General features: G+C 38.5%; 1 protein-coding gene across 2 annotated transcripts in view; it reads right to left on the bottom strand.

Moving 5' to 3' along the window:
• Positions 1-11,652: 11,652 nt before the first annotated feature.
• The window catches only part of MCPH1 (microcephalin 1), a 120,286-nt gene continuing 113,192 nt past the window's right edge, over positions 11,653-18,746 (bottom strand). For both annotated transcript variants that reach the window (XM_058801626.1, XM_058801627.1), the window contains exons 13-14: positions 13,665-13,902; positions 11,653-11,860 (exon numbers count right to left, since the gene is read on the bottom strand). In XM_058801626.1, coding sequence (XP_058657609.1) covers positions 11,805-11,860; positions 13,665-13,902 — 294 coding nt within the window. In that variant the 3' untranslated portion in view covers positions 11,653-11,804. The remainder of the gene's footprint in view (positions 11,861-13,664; positions 13,903-18,746) is intronic.

Below are 18,746 nucleotides of genomic sequence, written 5' to 3'. Positions count from 1 at the left end.
GAGCGTCAAAAGAAAGTAAATAGGAATTCTTGCAAGCATCTCAGTTTGCTTTCATGTGTGTTAAGCATTTCAGTGTGCCCTTAGTATCAGGAATCACACACTATACACCTTATACTATGGAGGTTCTCTGAGTTCCTGGAGTACTATGGGGTTAGGACTTTCTCTTCTCATGCTCCTTGTTTACAGAATGTCATTGCCATCTAATATTAGGAACTCAACATCCCTGCCAGTTCCTGGGCTGAATTTAAAAATGTTTGTTTTGAAACTGGTCTTTTTTTATGGCTCATCTACTTTTCTATAGACATGAAGCCATGAATAAAATCATCTCATCAAACTTTTCTGTACTTTTAAAAGATATAATGGCATAAAGTAATTTTCTGTTTTTATATTTTTCACGTGAACATTTTTCTGGGCTATGTAGAATAAATGGTCTGGGTCTGTCAACTGAGCTGAGCTGTCCTACTCCCTGCGCTTCCTAAATTTCTGTGTGAAGCCATTCCCTGTAGCTGTGTCTTGCAAATGCCTGTTCATTAGGAGGTACCTGATCTAGTGTACCTAAGCAAATAATTTATAATCTTCTGTAGTGATGAATTCCAGTCTTTTCTGATCATCAGCTTCAAATATCTTCACATCTTGGGTAAAATAGATATTGGATATTTGAGAGCTTTTAAAGTGAAAGCTGCGTGGTGGTTTAAGGTGAAATAAAAAAGGCAAGATAGAGGAAATGAAGGACAGGACTGAATGGCAGAACATAATTTAGGCCAGTCTTTCCCCCCGTTCTTGTCATCAGCTTTCCGGTACCGAACTCGTTTCAGAGCGAGCGAGCTCCGGGCCGGAGCGGGAATTCCGTTCTCTGCCGCCGCCGCGGGCGGGCGCCAGGGGGCGCCACTCCCGGCCCATTCCCGGCCCATCCCGGCCCGTTCCCGGCCCATCCCGGCCCGTTCCCGGCCCGTTCCCGGCCCGTTCCCGGCCCATCCCGGCCCCGGGACGGGCGGCTCCGAGCGGGGCCCGCTGTAGCCCGTGCGCGATGCGGGGCGAAGGGCCGTGTCCCGCCCCGGGCTTTGAAGCAGCGCCCGCCGAGCCCGCACGTCCCGCACGTCAGCGCGGCCGAGCCCCGCGGCCCGGGGGCTGAGCGGGCACGGACCGACCGCCTTCGGGCCCCGGGCATCACGGACATGAGCTCCTGGCAAAGCACGCCTGACCCTGACGCGAAATTAGCCCGAGAGCTGCCGTAGCTCCGTCTTGCTAAACTCTCCTAATATACATATTTTCTGAGCTGTGATCTAGCATTATTCCCAGGGGTTCTCCAAGAAAGGAAGTGGAGAATGTTCTTTTCAAAAGCATGAAGTGGGAAAATGTTTAGAACTATTTATAGCTGCACTTAGGCTGTGGAAATCCCAGACATTATAAACTATTTATAGTTCTTCTCTGGGTTAAAAGGGTGAAGTCAGAAATCTTATTGAAAAAGTTGCATATGCTTCTTATCCATCAGTTAGATTAAATGAGAATTCTGAGCGCGGGATGGGGCTGGCTGAGATTGATGAAAACTGGGAGGAATCAAAGATGAGGTGGAAACACCAATGCAGAGGAACACACAGCCCATGTTGTGGAAACAGGAAGGGCCCTGGGGCACCTCTGGATTCAGCCCAGGTGGCAGGGACATGCAGGTTCACTCTTTAGCTGTGGCTGCTGTCAGCAAGGTAGAGTCTTCCATTGCCACAGGCGTCCCCATCCTGCCTGTTCGGGGAATTCCTGCTTGTTAGAGTTGCTGTCTCTGCCTGCTTTGGTGTGTCCAGTCTCTTTATGCTTTAAATCCTTGGAGTCTGTGCATGAGCCATTTCTTCAGTGAGCTCACTCAGGCATTGGGAGGCAGCAGGTTCCATCAGGGGCATTATTTTGTACGTTCTGGCCATGCTGCCTCTGCAGCTCCAGCAGCTGGGATTGCCTCCATGCAGATGGTGTGCGCTGGGCTGCAGGGATGGTTCCTTGGGCTGGCTGGGGCTGCCCAGACTCACAGCACCTTGGTGACTGACAACATTTAAAAAATAAACCACCTCTAAAGCTTTTCCTGTTTTTGTCAGAATTGTCTGGACCAAGCCCGAATTTTCTACAAGCAATTAAAGAACTCCGTAGAAATATCTCCTTACTTACAGTTGAACAAAACTAGCAGATGCAAACTGACCAAAAATGTCCTGTATAACATGAGAAAAATGCTGAAATGAAGCTATTAAAACAGAAATATCATATCAATACTGTTAATGTTACTAATTTAAGGGGAAGCTTTTCTTGCTGTAACCAGCATAATGTCAGATATGAAATCCCAATGATGTTTGCTCCCCACTGCTGTGCTTCTCTGATGAAGCGTGCAAAACCAACACTTGGTTTTGAAACTCCCAAAACCAAACATCACAAAGCATTACTATTATTATTTAAAAAATTCTGATATCATCCAACAGTTTTTGCTCTGCCTGACTAGAGTATCTTTCAAATAGTATCACTGAAAAATTGATTATTTCAAGTATTGAAAGAAGCATTTTATTATCTTCAGGAAAAACTAATTTTTCTTTGAATAGTGGATTTAACCCTCTCAAAGAAGAGGGTTCTATTATTTTTGCTCTAAGCCATGCTTCTCTTTGGCCCTGCCTAATGCTGAAATTTGTGCCAGTGTCTTTAAAACTTGTATGTTTGCTATTTGCCATGATTTTAGGGTCACCAAAGAGCTGCTGTGTGGTGATGCCACTAATGAGGTAGGCAGTGAGTTCTTACTTAATGTGGATTTTTGTTTGCTAGTGCTTTTGTTGGTCCTTCCAGCCTTTTGGACAAGCATGTGTGGCTGTCTAGATTGCCCTACGTTCTGCCTGCAGTCTCTGAATAGAAGCATGGGATGTACAAACAAACATGTACAAACTACCTGCTTGTTCTTCTGTTATCTTACCCCGCTTTCCCCAGCTTGGCTAGATTTCTGTAGTCACCCACAATAGATCATACAAAAAGGTTTCTTGGAGTAAAAATATCCTTGGAAGTAAGGTATCCTTTTCTCCTCACTCCTCCCTCTTCAGGTGTAACAGGTTTTGTATTTGACAGTGCAATTACATGCTGATGATCACCAGAATAACACCCAGGTCACACCACAGCCTTCCCTGCTGAAAGAAGAAAGCTCTAGAGCTCGACTTCGTGCACTCCTGCCTTTACTACCCTTCGTGGTATGAAGGGCTGATGACCAAACCTGAGGTAAAGTTGGTTTGACAAAGCCAAACTCCAATTTAGGAGAGAGTTGAGGATCTAATTGGTCACAATTGGCATTTTGATAACTCCATAAATCATTTCATTAACACTGCCATGATTTTCTCAATGGTTCAGCAACATCCCACAAGAAAAAAAACAAAGAAAAAAAGAAACCCACCCCAAGCCAAACCTCCAGACTTCAAAGGTTGCAAACAAACTTCTGTTTTAACAGACAGACTTACCAGATGGCATCCTTTATTGGCAGTAGTACAGCCATTTACAGCCTTGTTAGCAGCCACATGTACATTACTCAAGACTTTTCTATGACAATCCTGGATGTTTCTAAAGGGTATTGTCAAATTTATTCATCTTATTGCAGAGTGCCTCCCTTCTTTGAAATCACAAATTCATCAAGAGCTGAGGTAATTTTCTTTCCCTAAAAGACAGAAAAATGTTTTACAGCAAAATATTTTAAAAACACAAACCAAAACAGGATGTAAAATAAATAGCATCATTTGTCCATAAACCACCAGACTGTTCTGTAGGAGCAGTGGATAGACAGGGCCTGTGCTGATTCGTTTCTAATGTAGCCCTTTCCCCTTATTAGGGAGACCACAGGGCAGTGATGAAGAACCTCTGACCCTCTGTGGTACAGCAGAAATGAAGTATGGAAATAAAACTTCTCTCTGAATTTTCTGACTTGTAAAATGTAGCTATCAGTTTTCAGGTATTCAATTAGCTGAATTATGGGCAATGATGTTGGCACAGAAATCCCTTGTGAAGAGGCAGATATGAATACTTTCCTTGTGCAGGTCATGAAAAAGAGCACAGCTCTGCAAATTAAGTTCCAGGTAGCCATATTGATATTCTGCAGAAAGAGATTATTAAGTCTGTAAATATGGCTGGATTCAGTGGCTCATTGTACAGATTATCTCGATATCAAACCCACAGCAAAGCAGAGTTTTACGTCACTGACTACCAGAAATAGCAATGCAGAAGCAGAGGTGTTGAGTTTAAATGTCAGCCATGACCTGAAGCTCTCAGCATTTTCCCACACTCGATTTGCAACATCCAGTTTTCCTGAGAGACCCCTGTATTTGTACTTTCCTTGTATAACTTGGGATTGGACATTTGTACACCATTTTTTTCTCTGTGTTGGGAGCTGGAAGTCTATCTTAAGAATATTTTGTCTTACTAGGGAGTAAAGTAGCAATTTTCTTAATGAATTGCTGGTTATACAGGGCCTAGCTACTAAGATAGAAATGAAAGGAAGATTAGACCACTGATATGAGTAAATTGTATTAGTTACAACACAACAGAGCACTTGTTCCTACTTTGAAAAAAACAAAGATTTTCTTACCTCAGTAGCTGAAGTTAGTTCTGTCAGAAATACAAAAGCAAAAAGTTACCAAATTGAAATTAAGTATTCCTTTGGTTATTTATTGATAAGTTCACACTCTAAAACTATTCTTTAATTCGTTGGAAAGAATTCTGATATTATTTTAGATACAAACAGTAGTGGAATACACGACACAGAGGGTTGGCAACTGTACTGGGAGTCCTTGTAAGTGAGCAAGCTCTCCCACTTACTGCATGCCACAAAGAAATGGCATCTGTGCCAGGAAAGTGGGCAGAGCTGAGCACTTTGCTACTCATTTCCTAGAGTTATGTACCCATTTCATAGTCTATTCCATGAAAAGAGACAGGTTTGTGCTACTCACACTGGAAGCATAGTCTCTCAGCAGTGTAGGGAGACCATACAAAGAAGACACCCCTTATTTGGTGCAGTAGTGGTGGGGCCACAAAGTTGGATTGCTAAGATTTTTTGGATGCAGACTTCCACCTCCAGGGTTGGAAAAATGATGGTTAATTAGGATGAGTAAGATTAAGATTCAACCTACAGTGTTTCAGGCTGTGACTATGACAGTCACCACTGGAGCTAGAGCAGACTTTGGTGCCATTAGTTTCCTTGAACTGCCGCAGCCACAGATGCAACACACATCTTCTCTGCTGCCCCGACTTATGTCGTGGGTCATTGTCAGATGTTGTCTCTGCAGTATTGCAGACCACTGTAGATTATCATACCCATCACTTGCAGCTATTTTTGGAAGGTGCAGAGTGTCTTATATTACTGCCTGGCAGCAAAAAGGCCAGGAAGCACCTGGAATCAGTGCCATCAAGACTGAGGGAGTCACCATGCCGTTCAGCAAGACTGTCCAGCCTCCAACAATTCCTACCTATGTTGTTTTAAAATCCATATAAATTTTTAAGATCCACTAGGTTCCACAGCTTGATTCTATGTGGTGTGAAGAGTAACGCTGCCCTCTCAGCCATCTCTTTGGAAGGCAGGGGATTTCCCACTTTATGCAATCATTTCTTGTACAGAGGACACTTTGTAGGTTTGACTTTGCTGCCCTTCTCTGAACCTTCCCAAAATATCCTGTCTCTGTTTAGACACAAGGGAGAACAGAACTGAGTACCTGTGTGCTTGGAAATGCAAAGGAAGATGCTGCCAGCTGGCAGGAAGTAAAGAACCTTTCTTGAATTCAATGGGAAATCCCCTTTTGGATTACTTAGACCTTTAGCTCTCTAATTTGGACATGAGACAAAGCTTCCTGAGATAAACACCTCTCTTCATTAATGATATAATCTTCTGTAAAACTTCAGTTGGATATTCAGACAATCTATATTAGGAGTCTTTGTGCTCCTGCTGTCATTGTGCCTGCCTACACTTTTAACTCAGATGCTCTATGTTGCAGAGATAGCAAATTTAGTGGTATGAGTAACCCTTATAAAGGATACAGAGAACTGAAGACCTGGGTAAAAGGCCCTTGTGAGCCTGGGCAGATCCAGGCTCAGATCTCCCATGGGTGCTGTAGCTTCATAGTTTGTGTGTGTCTCACTGCCTTTGGTGTAGGTATGCAAAAGATTCCAAATGGGGAGGCAAAAGAGGAGATCTGTTTCTGTAAGAGAGGGGCTGTGCAAGAGAGCTTTGCTTAGAGACTGTGGGTTTCTGTCTCTCATACAACACTCTTAAAATGTAATATATATGAAATATCACTGACATCAAGGAAAAAGAAGACAAGAAAGCACAGAAGGAGAAAAGGCTGGATAAAATCAGGGCAAAGTGAATCTCAAGTTCTAGACTTCAAATTCTTTTATTTGCAGCTATGGCCTTTAATAGCTTCTATATGGGTCATCAAAATATGTTCAGCATCCCTGCACTTAAGGACATTCTTCTCTTCATCAAGTAGGATACTGAGTGTAGCTGGGAATAAAATAACAGTGTCGATTCCCAGACTAGAGAACTCTGCTTTTAGCGTCAATTTTTTATTCAAGCCTGTGTTGCCTGGGCAATGTCAGGGAAAATATAAATCCTCTTCTGTAGGAGGAAATGCTCTTCCTCCAACTTCTAAAATGCTTATCTTTGTGTACAGCTGAAATATGATGAAACATGTGTCCAAAAAAGTGAATTCCCAAGTCAGCATTTCAAGTGGGTGTGAATTTCAAGTTACTCAGAAATATTCAGTCATCGATGGGGAGGAGGAGGAGCACCAGATTTCTTTAAGTGTACATTAAAAGCGGCAAAGGGACCAGCCAGGCTCTTCACAGAGGTCAAGTATCTGCAAGCTTTTAGCAGGGTTCCCAAGTGTCTTGATTTTCATATGAATTGACACATTAGGCTGTAATCAGAGCAGGTCCATATTTGTTGATTTCTTGAGCTAAAACCTGTGCCCTCCCCACAAATGTTAAGATCAAAAATCTTGAGTTTGCTCAACTTAATCTTTAAAAAGTATAATGCAGAATTTTGAATGTTGGTTTACATTTATCCACAATGTTTCATAGAACATTTAAAGTTATGGCAATTTCCATACTGCATGCATAAAAATCATCTTGGATTTAGGCTTATTTCTAGATCCATGGGACTACTTACTTAGTAAAACTTCCCCTGGACAAATTTCAGCTTGAGTGAATGAGCTGGAATGCTTCAGTCCAGAGCAGAAAATCTGGAAAATGTTTCTTCTTTACTTCTCCCCATACTTGTATCCAAGTCTAACTTGTATCCAAGAAGTAAAAATGTAATTTAGAGATGAGATCATCTCCTTAACAGTTCTCAGTCATGAAGCTATCTCCTCCTCTGATTTTTAAAATGTATTTCTTTAATTATTGAAGTTTTGAAAAAGCTGGGTCTTAAGACAGAGAGAGATCTATGTACTGCAAAAAGTAACCACTTGCAGAAGAGTTTCCAAGTTTCAGCTTCAGCTGCCATGACTGTCACATGCACATGTCACATCAATAATATTGTGAAACCGCCTGCCTTCACACACTCCCTCCTAAAGACCTGGTTTTCTCTCTTAAAAGCCCTGAGTGTATAGTTCCATAAAATCTGTGATGAAGAGAGAAAAACAAATCCCAAGCAAAGCCTAAACCTGCCTGGACTGGTGGTACCAATCTTTCACGAACTCACATGTAGCCACACCTTTTTTTTTTTCCTTTAAATAAATCTCTAAAACAATGTGAATGACATTGTGGGCCCTGATAAATCCCCTTGGAAAATAAACATCCCGTGGCAGTTTTGTCTCTTGTCACAGCTCAGGTGCCTTCCAGACAGCAGAAGCCACAAGGCAAACAACACAAGGCGGCACGGAAGAGGTCGCGGGGAGGTTCAGGCAGTGTGAGCCCGAGGTTCTCAGAGCGAGGAAGGTGAGGACGTGCTGGCAGCCTGGGAGGGCAGTGCCACAAATCACTCTCTGAACGTGCAGCCCTGCATCACACCTGGCTGCTGCTTAACACCTCAGTGTGCACAGCAGCCTGAGCCACTCCTGCGTGATCAGAGGTTGGTTCACATCTGTATCAACAGAAGGAAAACTCTGCTTTGTGAGGTCCCAGCAAAAGCTCTCAGCAGACACCTGTGCTGATAACAGTGGTTATTTTTTTACCACTGGCAGTTTTTAGCCACCCTGTTATCAGCTTAGTACAGGTGATACTCTTCCAGAGCCTGTCATGCAAAGAGCTAATTTTGAAATAAAGCAATAAAAAGAGATCAGAAATAAGACCCTGTTTATTACAACAGGACCACAGACATTTGGTTTTATTTTATGAGAGCTGTCATTAAAGATGACTGCTGGCACAGACAGAGGCTTGTTAATACTTTTCAGTTTTCAGTGTGAGCAAATATTTAAGTTTTTTTTGTTGTGGGTTTTTTTTGGAGGAAAAAATAATTAATTTAATCAGTTTTCTAGATATTCTTACTGATATACCTCAACTTTAAACTTAGTAAGTGTTAGAAACACTGCTCCACACAGCCTTAGTTCTGGCCCAGAAAGACTAATTTAGAGCACCTTTGCCTCACAGTCCCTAAGGTTTCACCAAAAAAAAAAAAGTGTGTGTGTGCTGGCAGCTTCCTAGCACTGAATGTGCTGCTAACACTTTAGCACATAATGCAGTTGAGTCCTAAATTACATTCTATACAGATCAATTAATATAACACAAGTTTATTTTAGTGGAACTATAAACAGATGATCAAGTGATGCAATAGTTTTTATGACTTATTTTTATTTAAAAAAGAACAATCTCCAAAAAGCTGACTATAGTTGAGTCAAGAAGATATCCAGAAACATAAAACAAGCTCAAAAAATCTGTAGTTTAGTAAGTCAATACCAGATGGTTCATATACTGGGATCACTGTGAATATTTTGAGATTTTTTACTGTATTGATATACTTACCACAAATGCAGTTACAATCTAAAACTGATTACAAAAACAGAGAAAGGGGAAAATACTTAAGATCCACCTACCTCACTGGCATTCTTCCTTCAAACACATCCTTAGCCAATCTCACATTGTTAGTCACTGAAACTAAGAAAGTTTTTTAAATCCTAAGCTATTTTTTATGGATATATGGTTTGGAGAGGACACCAATTTTGCTGCTGTTCTGACACAGCTTAAGCAACACATTCTTCAAGGCCATGCCCGTGTTTGTCCTCAGTGTTTGTGTATTTGCCAATGTGAGTCCCCACTACATTATGCAAAGTGTGGTAAAAGCTCTTCTTATCTCTGGAAGAAGAAAGATGGGAGGGATATTGGTGGTCTGTGCACCCAATTGGTACCACCTATAGCACCAATGAAAGTAAAATGAGTTAAAATGTGCCAGTTTACCTACATTTACAAATTAGCTCAGCTAACATGAATCTCACAGAGGAATAATGCTTATTTTGACTTTCCAATGTATTTTGGTTTAAACATGTTCCCAATTAAAGTCAGCTATCTTAAAAAGACCTGTAATTGTACTAACGGGATTGAGCTAGAGAGCCTTTAGAAGGGCAGCAGAAGCTCTCTCAGGAGATGCAGGTGCTATGCTGAGTCATTTTCACAAATGAATGGCAAAGTATTCTTGCAGGATGAAAAAGGTAAGGTTAAGACAACTTCTCCTGAAAAAAAAAAAAGAAAAGAAAAAAGAAAAGAAAAAACAAGCAATAAAGGAAATTAATAAAAGTTAAGTAGATCTTCCCAATAAGGAGATCCTGTACCTGCCTGCAGAGGAGAGAGCCCATGGCTGTGCTGGGGCAGAATGTTCACTGACCTCTGCAGGTTGGAAAGATCTCAGAACTCAAAGCTACTCATGAATCACTGATGCTTCTTGGTGCTGGGTGTACTCTTAGAAAGCAGTCAGTCAGGGTGGACAGCAGTCCTATTGCCCAGAATGTGAGACTAGAATTTGGAATTCAATTTCCTGCTGGTTGTATCTGCCTGTCTAATAGAAATTCTGCAAAAAGAGCCAGTAGACAGGGATTTCTATCAACCATATAATTTAAGGTGGAATTATCTAAATTGGCGGATTGTTTTGTTGGAAACCTTTTAGTTTAGAAAAAAAGATACTAGACTTCTCACTGTCAAGTCTTTACATGTGTGACTAATAAAGACCAACAAGATGATCCAAGAATTTACAACTTAAATAGCTGAGACTAATCTTAAGAAGATTTATGAGAAAGCTGATTTGGAGTGCTATATTCTATAAATTAATAGTGACAGATTTTTATGGGTAGTACACTTAGGAAATTACTAAAAAATAAAACCAGGAAGTTGTTAAAGTCAAAGTTAAACAGTATAATTCAAACAAATGATTCTGTTATTTACTGGCAACCATATGTTCACATGCCACAACCTATATAAGAATTTTTATTTTACTATATAATACTTGGCAACTGCCTTCTTAATAAGGGGGCTCATAAGGTCAAGGCTGAAGAGTGATAATATGTTACCAGTGCTCTGAACTGAATCGGTAAATAGTTTTGATGATAAACTGTACAATTTGTAGACAGACATGATTATCAAGTTTCGTATCAAGCATAACAGTTTTTATATCAAACATACTTTTCCTACTTTTCCTAGTTTTTATATCAAACATACTTTTCCTACTTTTCCATTTCCACTGTTAAAAATTTGCATTTCAGAAAACTAAGCAAGGACAAGACCTCAGCAAATTAGATTTTATAGTTTACATACCAAATCCAGCTATGTAACACTTGAAAACAAGGTCTTAACCTTTTGAGTTACAGGTGCTTAACATTTCAGAAAATAAAATCAGTTTAATTTTCCATAGAAGAATCATAATGTGAAGCTTTTCCATTATAAGCATATTTAACATTTTACAGAGCAACTTTACAAATGCAATTTTTACCTGAAACAGCCTGTCACCCACAGATACTGCTGAACTTGTTTTGAAGAAAAAGATTGTATAATCCTTGTTTACAGAACTTTTATATTCAAATCTCTTCAAAAACCCAAGAGTTAGAACAATGCAATAGAATGGCAATGTTAAAATAACATAAAAATCAATTATATTTTGATTTTTCGTAATATTAACTCAAATAATATTTTTTTTATACAGAGTTTGCTTTGTCTTATGCTGAGGGAACTCTGATGGCAACACTGAGTTTGGAAGGTGTGAGTTATGAGCTGCCTTTAAATTATTTGATAACGTTACTCTCTGTCATGCTACATCATTTTGATGTATGGTACTTACTTGGTACTTGGAACTCTTTAAAGGAGCTTGTACATTTATAGATCAACAGGTGCTATGCAACATACTTTACATATAAACCTCACTTTGTGCCTGCTAAAAACACATCTAGAGATTAAAGAGGAAAGCCAACAGGATTCCTGTATCTGCCCTGAGATCACAGCTCCTGCTGACTGCAGCAGACCCAGCTCAGGCACACTCACCCACACTCAGTGCACGTCTTTTAACTGCACTGCAACATGACCAACCTTGCTTAAAGACTACAAAATTCCACTCCTTCCCAGTGAATAGTGATCCCTCCAGTTTTTGGTTCCAAAGGTCTTCAACAAAAAAAACCAAAAGGAAGATGACTTTTATCAGGGAAATACTTTATTTCAAAACCTAAAAATTTCACAATATGAACACTTGCACAAATATTAAAAATATAGAAATTGTTCCTCTGTATTTATAAGTCTGTGACTTGCATTTTCTTTGGAATTTGCTTCACAGCTTATTTTTTTGTTGAATCCAAGTTAGGCGTGCTTCCTTACAACCATATGGAAACTCTTGAGTTAGCTCACATCTGAAAAATGTAGTTTTCCATAGGACATATTGTATACTGAGTGATTGAATCTAAAATAAAAAAAAAAAAAACAACCCAGAATTATTAAAAATAAAATGCAAAAGAAACAGATGATAAAGCAACAATGTACTTCAGAGCAGTTTCTGGCATAAAGCACTTTGGTGGAGCTGAGAACCCACAGAGAGAAAATAAATGTGAACAGTCAAATGATAATAGTGCAAGCACTTACCATTTACTTAAGTTTTAAAAGGGTGCTGCATTATTGAACTATGTGCTTTTTGTTCTGGTCAACCTTGAGTGAATTAATTGGAACTGGGAATAATAGCAGAAAGCAGAAACTGTTGCAAACTGGATTGCAACAATTGAGTGTGAAGGGTTAGAAACACCTTCAGATCTGATTTATTTATTCGAGACAGTAATTTATAGGTGACACTGTTCATACTATTATGCACACAGTTGCTGAGAAAGGGGCAGAGCTTCAAAACTCTGTATAATTCCTTTAAAGCATCATATAGAAATACTTTTTTCTGAGATTGGATGATTCATCAAAATGAATTAAAACCCATTAAATGGAGTGTGACCATGCCTCGTGAGCAGGATGTAGTGATTAGAAACCAGACTGCAAAAATGAACTGAGAAATCTGTAAATGGCACAAAAAATTTAGTCTTTTGTTAGCAGCTGGATATGCAGTTCCTTCAGTCCACTGATGGGCTGAAGGTGGCCTGTGCAGCTGCAGGGAGCTCATGAGATCTGGGAGTGGGACACACGAATCACACACTGCTTCAGATCACTGCATTTGTCCATCTGGAGCACTGCTATTGCAAACTTCTGTGTTTTGTCCTGCACAAACCTCTGGTTTCATTACCTGCTCACTTTTCTTTTGCACACTTGCTCTCTAAGTCTTCCTGGAAACTGGAGAAAAGTACAATAAACAATGCCACCTTCTTAAGTCTCCCTTATCAATCTTCACAATTTAATCTTATATTTTAAGTAAGTATGACATAAAATGTGCATTCAGATGATAATTTTTCCCTTATGGCTCACTTTTCCTTTCTTCTTTAATGGTATTTTCATTCAGGTTTTAAGTCATTATGATCTGACAGTATTTGAGGTCAAGAGATTAGGATTTGCTTGGCTATTCCCAAGTAACATCAACTCCTGTAGAACATTTATTGCTAGGGTATGAGTGAGACATTTTCTGGAGAAGTTTGACAGAGCATATGACATAAATTAAAGCTTTTTTTTTCTAAACAAGATCTCTTTTTGGGAAATACTCTTGCTGAAAATAAGAGTCTGTCAGAATGGGTGGCAAATGAGTTGGAAAAATGATAGACCAAGAACTCAGAAACTTAACAGCAGGTGTTAAAAAGAAACTTTTTGCAAGTAAAATGGAGACTGCAAAAATTGTCTTTCATACAACACAGCATTCAGGAAAATTTATCAGAGGGTGCCAGTTCCTATATTTCAGTATTACTATGCCAATTTATACCAGTTAAAACTGCATCTAAAGTTGAAATACATGCTGTTTTAGAAAGCAATTCTCATGTAAGCATTTTCCCATAATTTAATTTGTTCTAAGTGAAACCATCACACAAAAGATACATTTGAAGATATTTGGATGATATTTGTTCTAAGAAAAATTAAAATGGTGAGTACCAGGACCATCATAAAGCCCTCTTAGATGTAAGAGAAAGATCTTACCATAGAGACAACTTTTCTGAAAACCCAGCTGTAGCAGCTGTTTCCATTTTCATACTTTCATAACCTCAGTTCATTTGATATTTGATACATTTGATAACTTCTTAAATACATATTCTGCAATATTTTATATAAGTTGAAATTTGGTGTCTTACCTAATATCCATTTTTCTGATAAAGATATTATTTCCTGGTACTTCTTTCCTGGTTTTCTGCCTATACAGATCTTTGCCTGACGTAAGGCTTTACATATTTTCCCTCCTGCCAGCTGTATAAGTTCAATCAGCTTTTTGCAGGGGGGCTGACTGGTAGGAGATACAAACATGACAGGCTGGTTTGAAAAGAGATTCTGCTGGTATTTTCCTATTGAGAGATGACGCTGAAGCCTGCAGATCTGTATTTGAGGAAACAAGAAAACTAATTAACCAATGTGTTACATTTCCACTCAAAGTAAAACTAATCCTTGTTTTTCATAATTCAGAAAAAAAGAGAAATATATTAGTATGAACTTTATTTTTTCAGGTGTATCAGAAATTCTTGGGTAAAATATTTGAAGAATTTGCTCTGCTTGATCAATACATTTCCCAAACCAGATTTTGAGATTGTTTTATTTGAAAATATTTTATTTCCTATTTATATGACAATTTACATATGAAACTTCTTAAAGCACTTGACAATATTATTTTTCACCATAGTCTTACATTCTTACATTTATAACACTTGCCATGACACAGAAATCTTAAAGGATATTATAAATTATTATAGTCTTGCAGCACAAACTATGATAGCCTTTATAATATACAACGCTTCTCGGTTTGCATTGAGGAGTTTAGAAGCATATCTAACTCTGAGTTTAAACTACTTTAGGACCTCTTTTTCCCTTCTGTGCTCCACAGAAAAAAACTATATTTTTCTCGGATGTATGCAGTAACACAAAAGTACCAGCACTCATAGTGAAACATTTACTGTAAACCCTTTTGTGTCCACAAAACCATGAGAAGTTCTCTGTGAATGCTTGAAAATTTGATCATTATAGCAAAAACTTGCATGATTTATATAAGACAAATTTTATTCTCAGCATATACCTGGCAGAACAGTGTTGCAGCAATTAAAGCCATTTCTTTTAGCTGTAATATGCACAAAAGTAGTGCATACAGCAAGTGTACACAGCATGGTATGCAAAATTAAGTTTTCATACCAAAATTTAAAAAAAACGATTGTATTTCTTAGTGTGAGGTTGCCACTGACCTGCCAGAGCAATGTAGGTTACAGCTCTGAATTTGTATTGCTTGTCAAAGTTTAGAAAATTTACAATGAGACTGGCGTTAATTGCAAGATGAGAATAAAAAGAAATGTTTTATATTATGTGGTGCTTGGAATTTTTTATACAGATGACAACATGAGCATGGAGGCAAGGTCATTTTTCATATATTTGGTTTATGAGACATCTGAATAGGAGACTGTAGCATGTGAGAAGGTGTGAACTGGAACAGTGGAAAAAATTAGCTGTTGAGTGGATTCCTTCCACTCAACACACAAACATGCTGGGAAACTATAGGCACTTAAGAATCTAATGTGATAATGTATGTGCTTTGCAGATGTGCAGCCAATGTAAGAATCTCTGCCTGATTTGCAGGGGTTTATAAATCCAAATGGTTCCATGGCATGTTCACAGATGAAAGTCCAAGTGAATTGCCTTAGCACTTCTGATCAATGAGCTGGAGGAAGATTCTGCAAAGCCTGAAACCCATGGTAACATGAGGCTTCAGCTCAGTGGCTCTGTGTCACTGGCCTCTGCTGTTCTGGGGCATGTCAATCCATGCCAACCTGAATTTTGAGATCTCCTCCATCAATAAATAATTCAGCTTTCTCAGATTGCTAATTCCTTGGTTGCTTTCCTGAGAATAAAATTAGGTTGAGTCTTTGCTTTCTGAATTCATTAAGGTATAAGGACAGTGACTGCTATGGATGAACCAGGCCAAAAAGACTCAATCACAAGATAAGAAATACCCTATATTTTCTATTCCTTTGTAAACTTAGGTTTAGGAATGGCATAACACACCTAATCCTGTCTCATAGCTGCTAAGTAATTTTGTTGATCACAGTATCATTGCAGTTGTATTGCAAACTTTAGAGGACCCAAACTTATTTAATATATCCGATGGCCCTTCCTGCACCTGGTGCCTTGCACTCTGGATTTGGACTCAGTGAAGTATTGCCTACCTCCATCTGAGCAGAACACTCTTCTAGGAGTGCCTGTCTGCTGGGCATCTTGGTGTCAACAAAACCAGAAAATTAATAATTGTACTGTTTTAATACATGGTATTTGGGATTCTCTAAGAGTACTGTTTGTGATGGGTCTTGTGAGGCTTAGAGGCCATGATCTCTGTCCTGACCTAGGAGACTAGGTCAGGAACAAAAGCCACTTTGCAATCTGTGATGTACAGAGCAGTGTGATTTTGGTATTACCAGGATTGCAATCATTAATCTTCATTTAAAAACTGTGCTATCGTGAAACTATGAAAGTGCTTGCTGTAAGAACTTTCAACAAATTAAAGTATGCACTATAGTGACAAACACCAATCTCTTTGTATCAACCTCATAACAGCCTCATGACAAATGCAATGCCACCTTAGTTCATTTGACACAGAGCTCTTTGGAATATTGGCACAAATCAGATGCAACTGATAGAAAAAATACAATTCCAAAGAGGATATAGTGCTAGTTTATCTACAATAGACTAGATTAAACTAAAAAAGACAAAAGTCACACTGGTTTTGTCAACCTGAAACTCTAAGATTTTAAAGATAAAAATTATTAGAATCGATAAGTTTTTATCTAAAGAAGGCAGTAAGACTTGTGTTAGATAGAATACACCAAATATAAATTGTTGCAATCTGCTATTTTCTGCATATTTTAGGGAATATTATTTAAAAGGACTAATTGTATTCCTACTTCCTAAAAAATTTCCCCTGAAAGGATTTATTTGCTGCCATTGTAATGAAAACTTATTTATATGATGCATCTTCCAATAGAAACAGATGTTGGATGAAATTAATATTAAAGCCAATGTGTACATAGCTAATCATAAAATTGGGAAACCCAAACTTTAAGTATCTAACAGCTTTCACCTCAGCTCACGTGCACAATTAGTATGCTTTACTTATGCATTCAGTACATAGTAGGAGCACCCAGAGGAGGGAAATGCTGCTGAGCTGTAGAGCGGGTTTTCTTAAACTGCACTTACAATTCCATCTGGGTTCACTGCCAGCGCATTTGAGAGGAGGACAGGCTAAGAACACAGCCCATCCCAGTGGCAGCATCAAAGGAAGGGTTCAACATGGACTGTCACCTCTGCACTCCCTTTGTCTGGAGCAGCACCACCACATTCCCAATCAGCTGTGCCTGGATTTGCTCAAGCACACTGGATCGCCTCACAGGCCACAGCGAGGCAAAACTCCCAGCGTTTACATTCAGAGCTCAGAGAGGAATCTGGAAGGTTGGAAGGTTGACTTTGCCTGCTGGCCCCTGGCCTGGAGGCTGCACTGCTGGCCAGCTGCTGAAGGGCAGCCAGCTGACCACACAGGCTTTGGCAGGGGCACCAGAGGGCACAATCAAGCTCTTAGCCCTGAATTGACTCAGCTGCCTTTGCAACATCAAAGCCTTTGTGGCACTCCAGGGGTGCTCCCAGTCCTTTGAAACCATACCCATTTCATGCAAACTTTTACAAATAAATAAATAATTCCTTAGCAGAGACCAAGCCTGGGAAAATATCGGGTCCCAAAAGCAACTATTTCCACAAATTGTGGATCTATTAGTCAGTAGTTATGGTTGCAGTTGTGTTAATGCCTATGAGACAGCGCTGATTTTAATTTCCAATAATATTCTTTAGCAGATGAACACTAAAACAAAGTGTTATTGACCCATCTATTTAATCTTTCTGGTAAAGACTCTAACCATGAACCTCATCCTTTCATAGCTGGATGAATGGCAGGAAGACACCTTTTACATGCATACTTTTCTCATAGTTGTACCATTAATGTAGTTGTTTGTTTGAACCTAAGTTTTCAATGGGAAAAAAATACTGCTGACAGAAGTAAAACTTAAGGAGAATGTATTACAAAAAAATAAAGTCTTTCTTTGCTATAAAGTAAAAAAATCACAAAAAAAAGTCACCAACTATTGTCCCACCTGTGACTCATTTTCAATTCCCCCAAGCCAAAAGAGCATATAATATAAAATCTCCTAAACTTTGTAGTTTTGTCTAGGACTGTATGAGAATACCTCCTGCTGGGCAAGCTGCCAGAATCAACACAAAACTCCACAAACTCCATAGGAGACAGCTATCAAGTGCTACAAAGGTATTATCTCTGAATAATAGCTGAATTCATGTAATATGTAAGAAAATAAATATTTTGAATGCACACTGAAATTTTTAAGCAATGAAACTGATAATTTACTATATATAGCACTCAATTTTCAGTGTCTACTTTTCAGACAATAGTGCATGAAGAAATGTGCAGTCTGAATTGCTATTAGAATAATATTTCACAAAAAATGAAATAGAGTATGGTTATGATTTATTAAAATCAACAAAAATTGTATTTATAGCCTAGAATTTATAATATGGAGTACTGTATACTTAAAAAATATACATAATTTAGCCATCTTTAATGATTACACACGTCTGAAAATTTGTGCATGCACTGTACGATCAATGTATGCATTATTAATCTTCATTCTTGATTTCAGTTATTGACTAAACACTAATAAATCTAAAAAAACCCTTATGATTTATTTTATAATTAATATTCAAGCAATTAATATAGTATTTATGAGAACATGGAAAGCTGTAATGTCTTGGTTATTGTTACTTGCAAAAATAATTAATATATTCTACTAAATACAAACAGCAAAACATAAAATTGCAGACACAAGTTTTTAAAGAGAAGACTGTATATTTTATGGTTTATATCTATCCAAAGACTAAGTATTATTTCATTTGAAATTGATGATCAAAATTTATTTATTGCTCATTCTCAGTAAAAAGAGAACTGACTGTTGAAGTGTTAAGGATTAGTTCACTATTCTGCAAATATTAAATGACAAAACCCCTACAAAATGGATGAATACCAAACAATACCAAATGAAGCACAAGATTTATGCTTTGATAATGTACAAATTTAGCAATAAAAGACAAATAAAATAGCATATTAATTTAATATAGTTTACTGATGT

This window comes from Ammospiza caudacuta, chromosome 3 (assembly GCF_027887145.1).
Source record: "Ammospiza caudacuta isolate bAmmCau1 chromosome 3, bAmmCau1.pri, whole genome shotgun sequence".
NCBI classification, from domain to species: Eukaryota; Metazoa; Chordata; class Aves; order Passeriformes; family Passerellidae; genus Ammospiza; species Ammospiza caudacuta.
The sequence above is the reverse complement of the archived record's forward strand: the minus strand, read 5'-3'. Positions and strand labels throughout refer to the sequence as shown.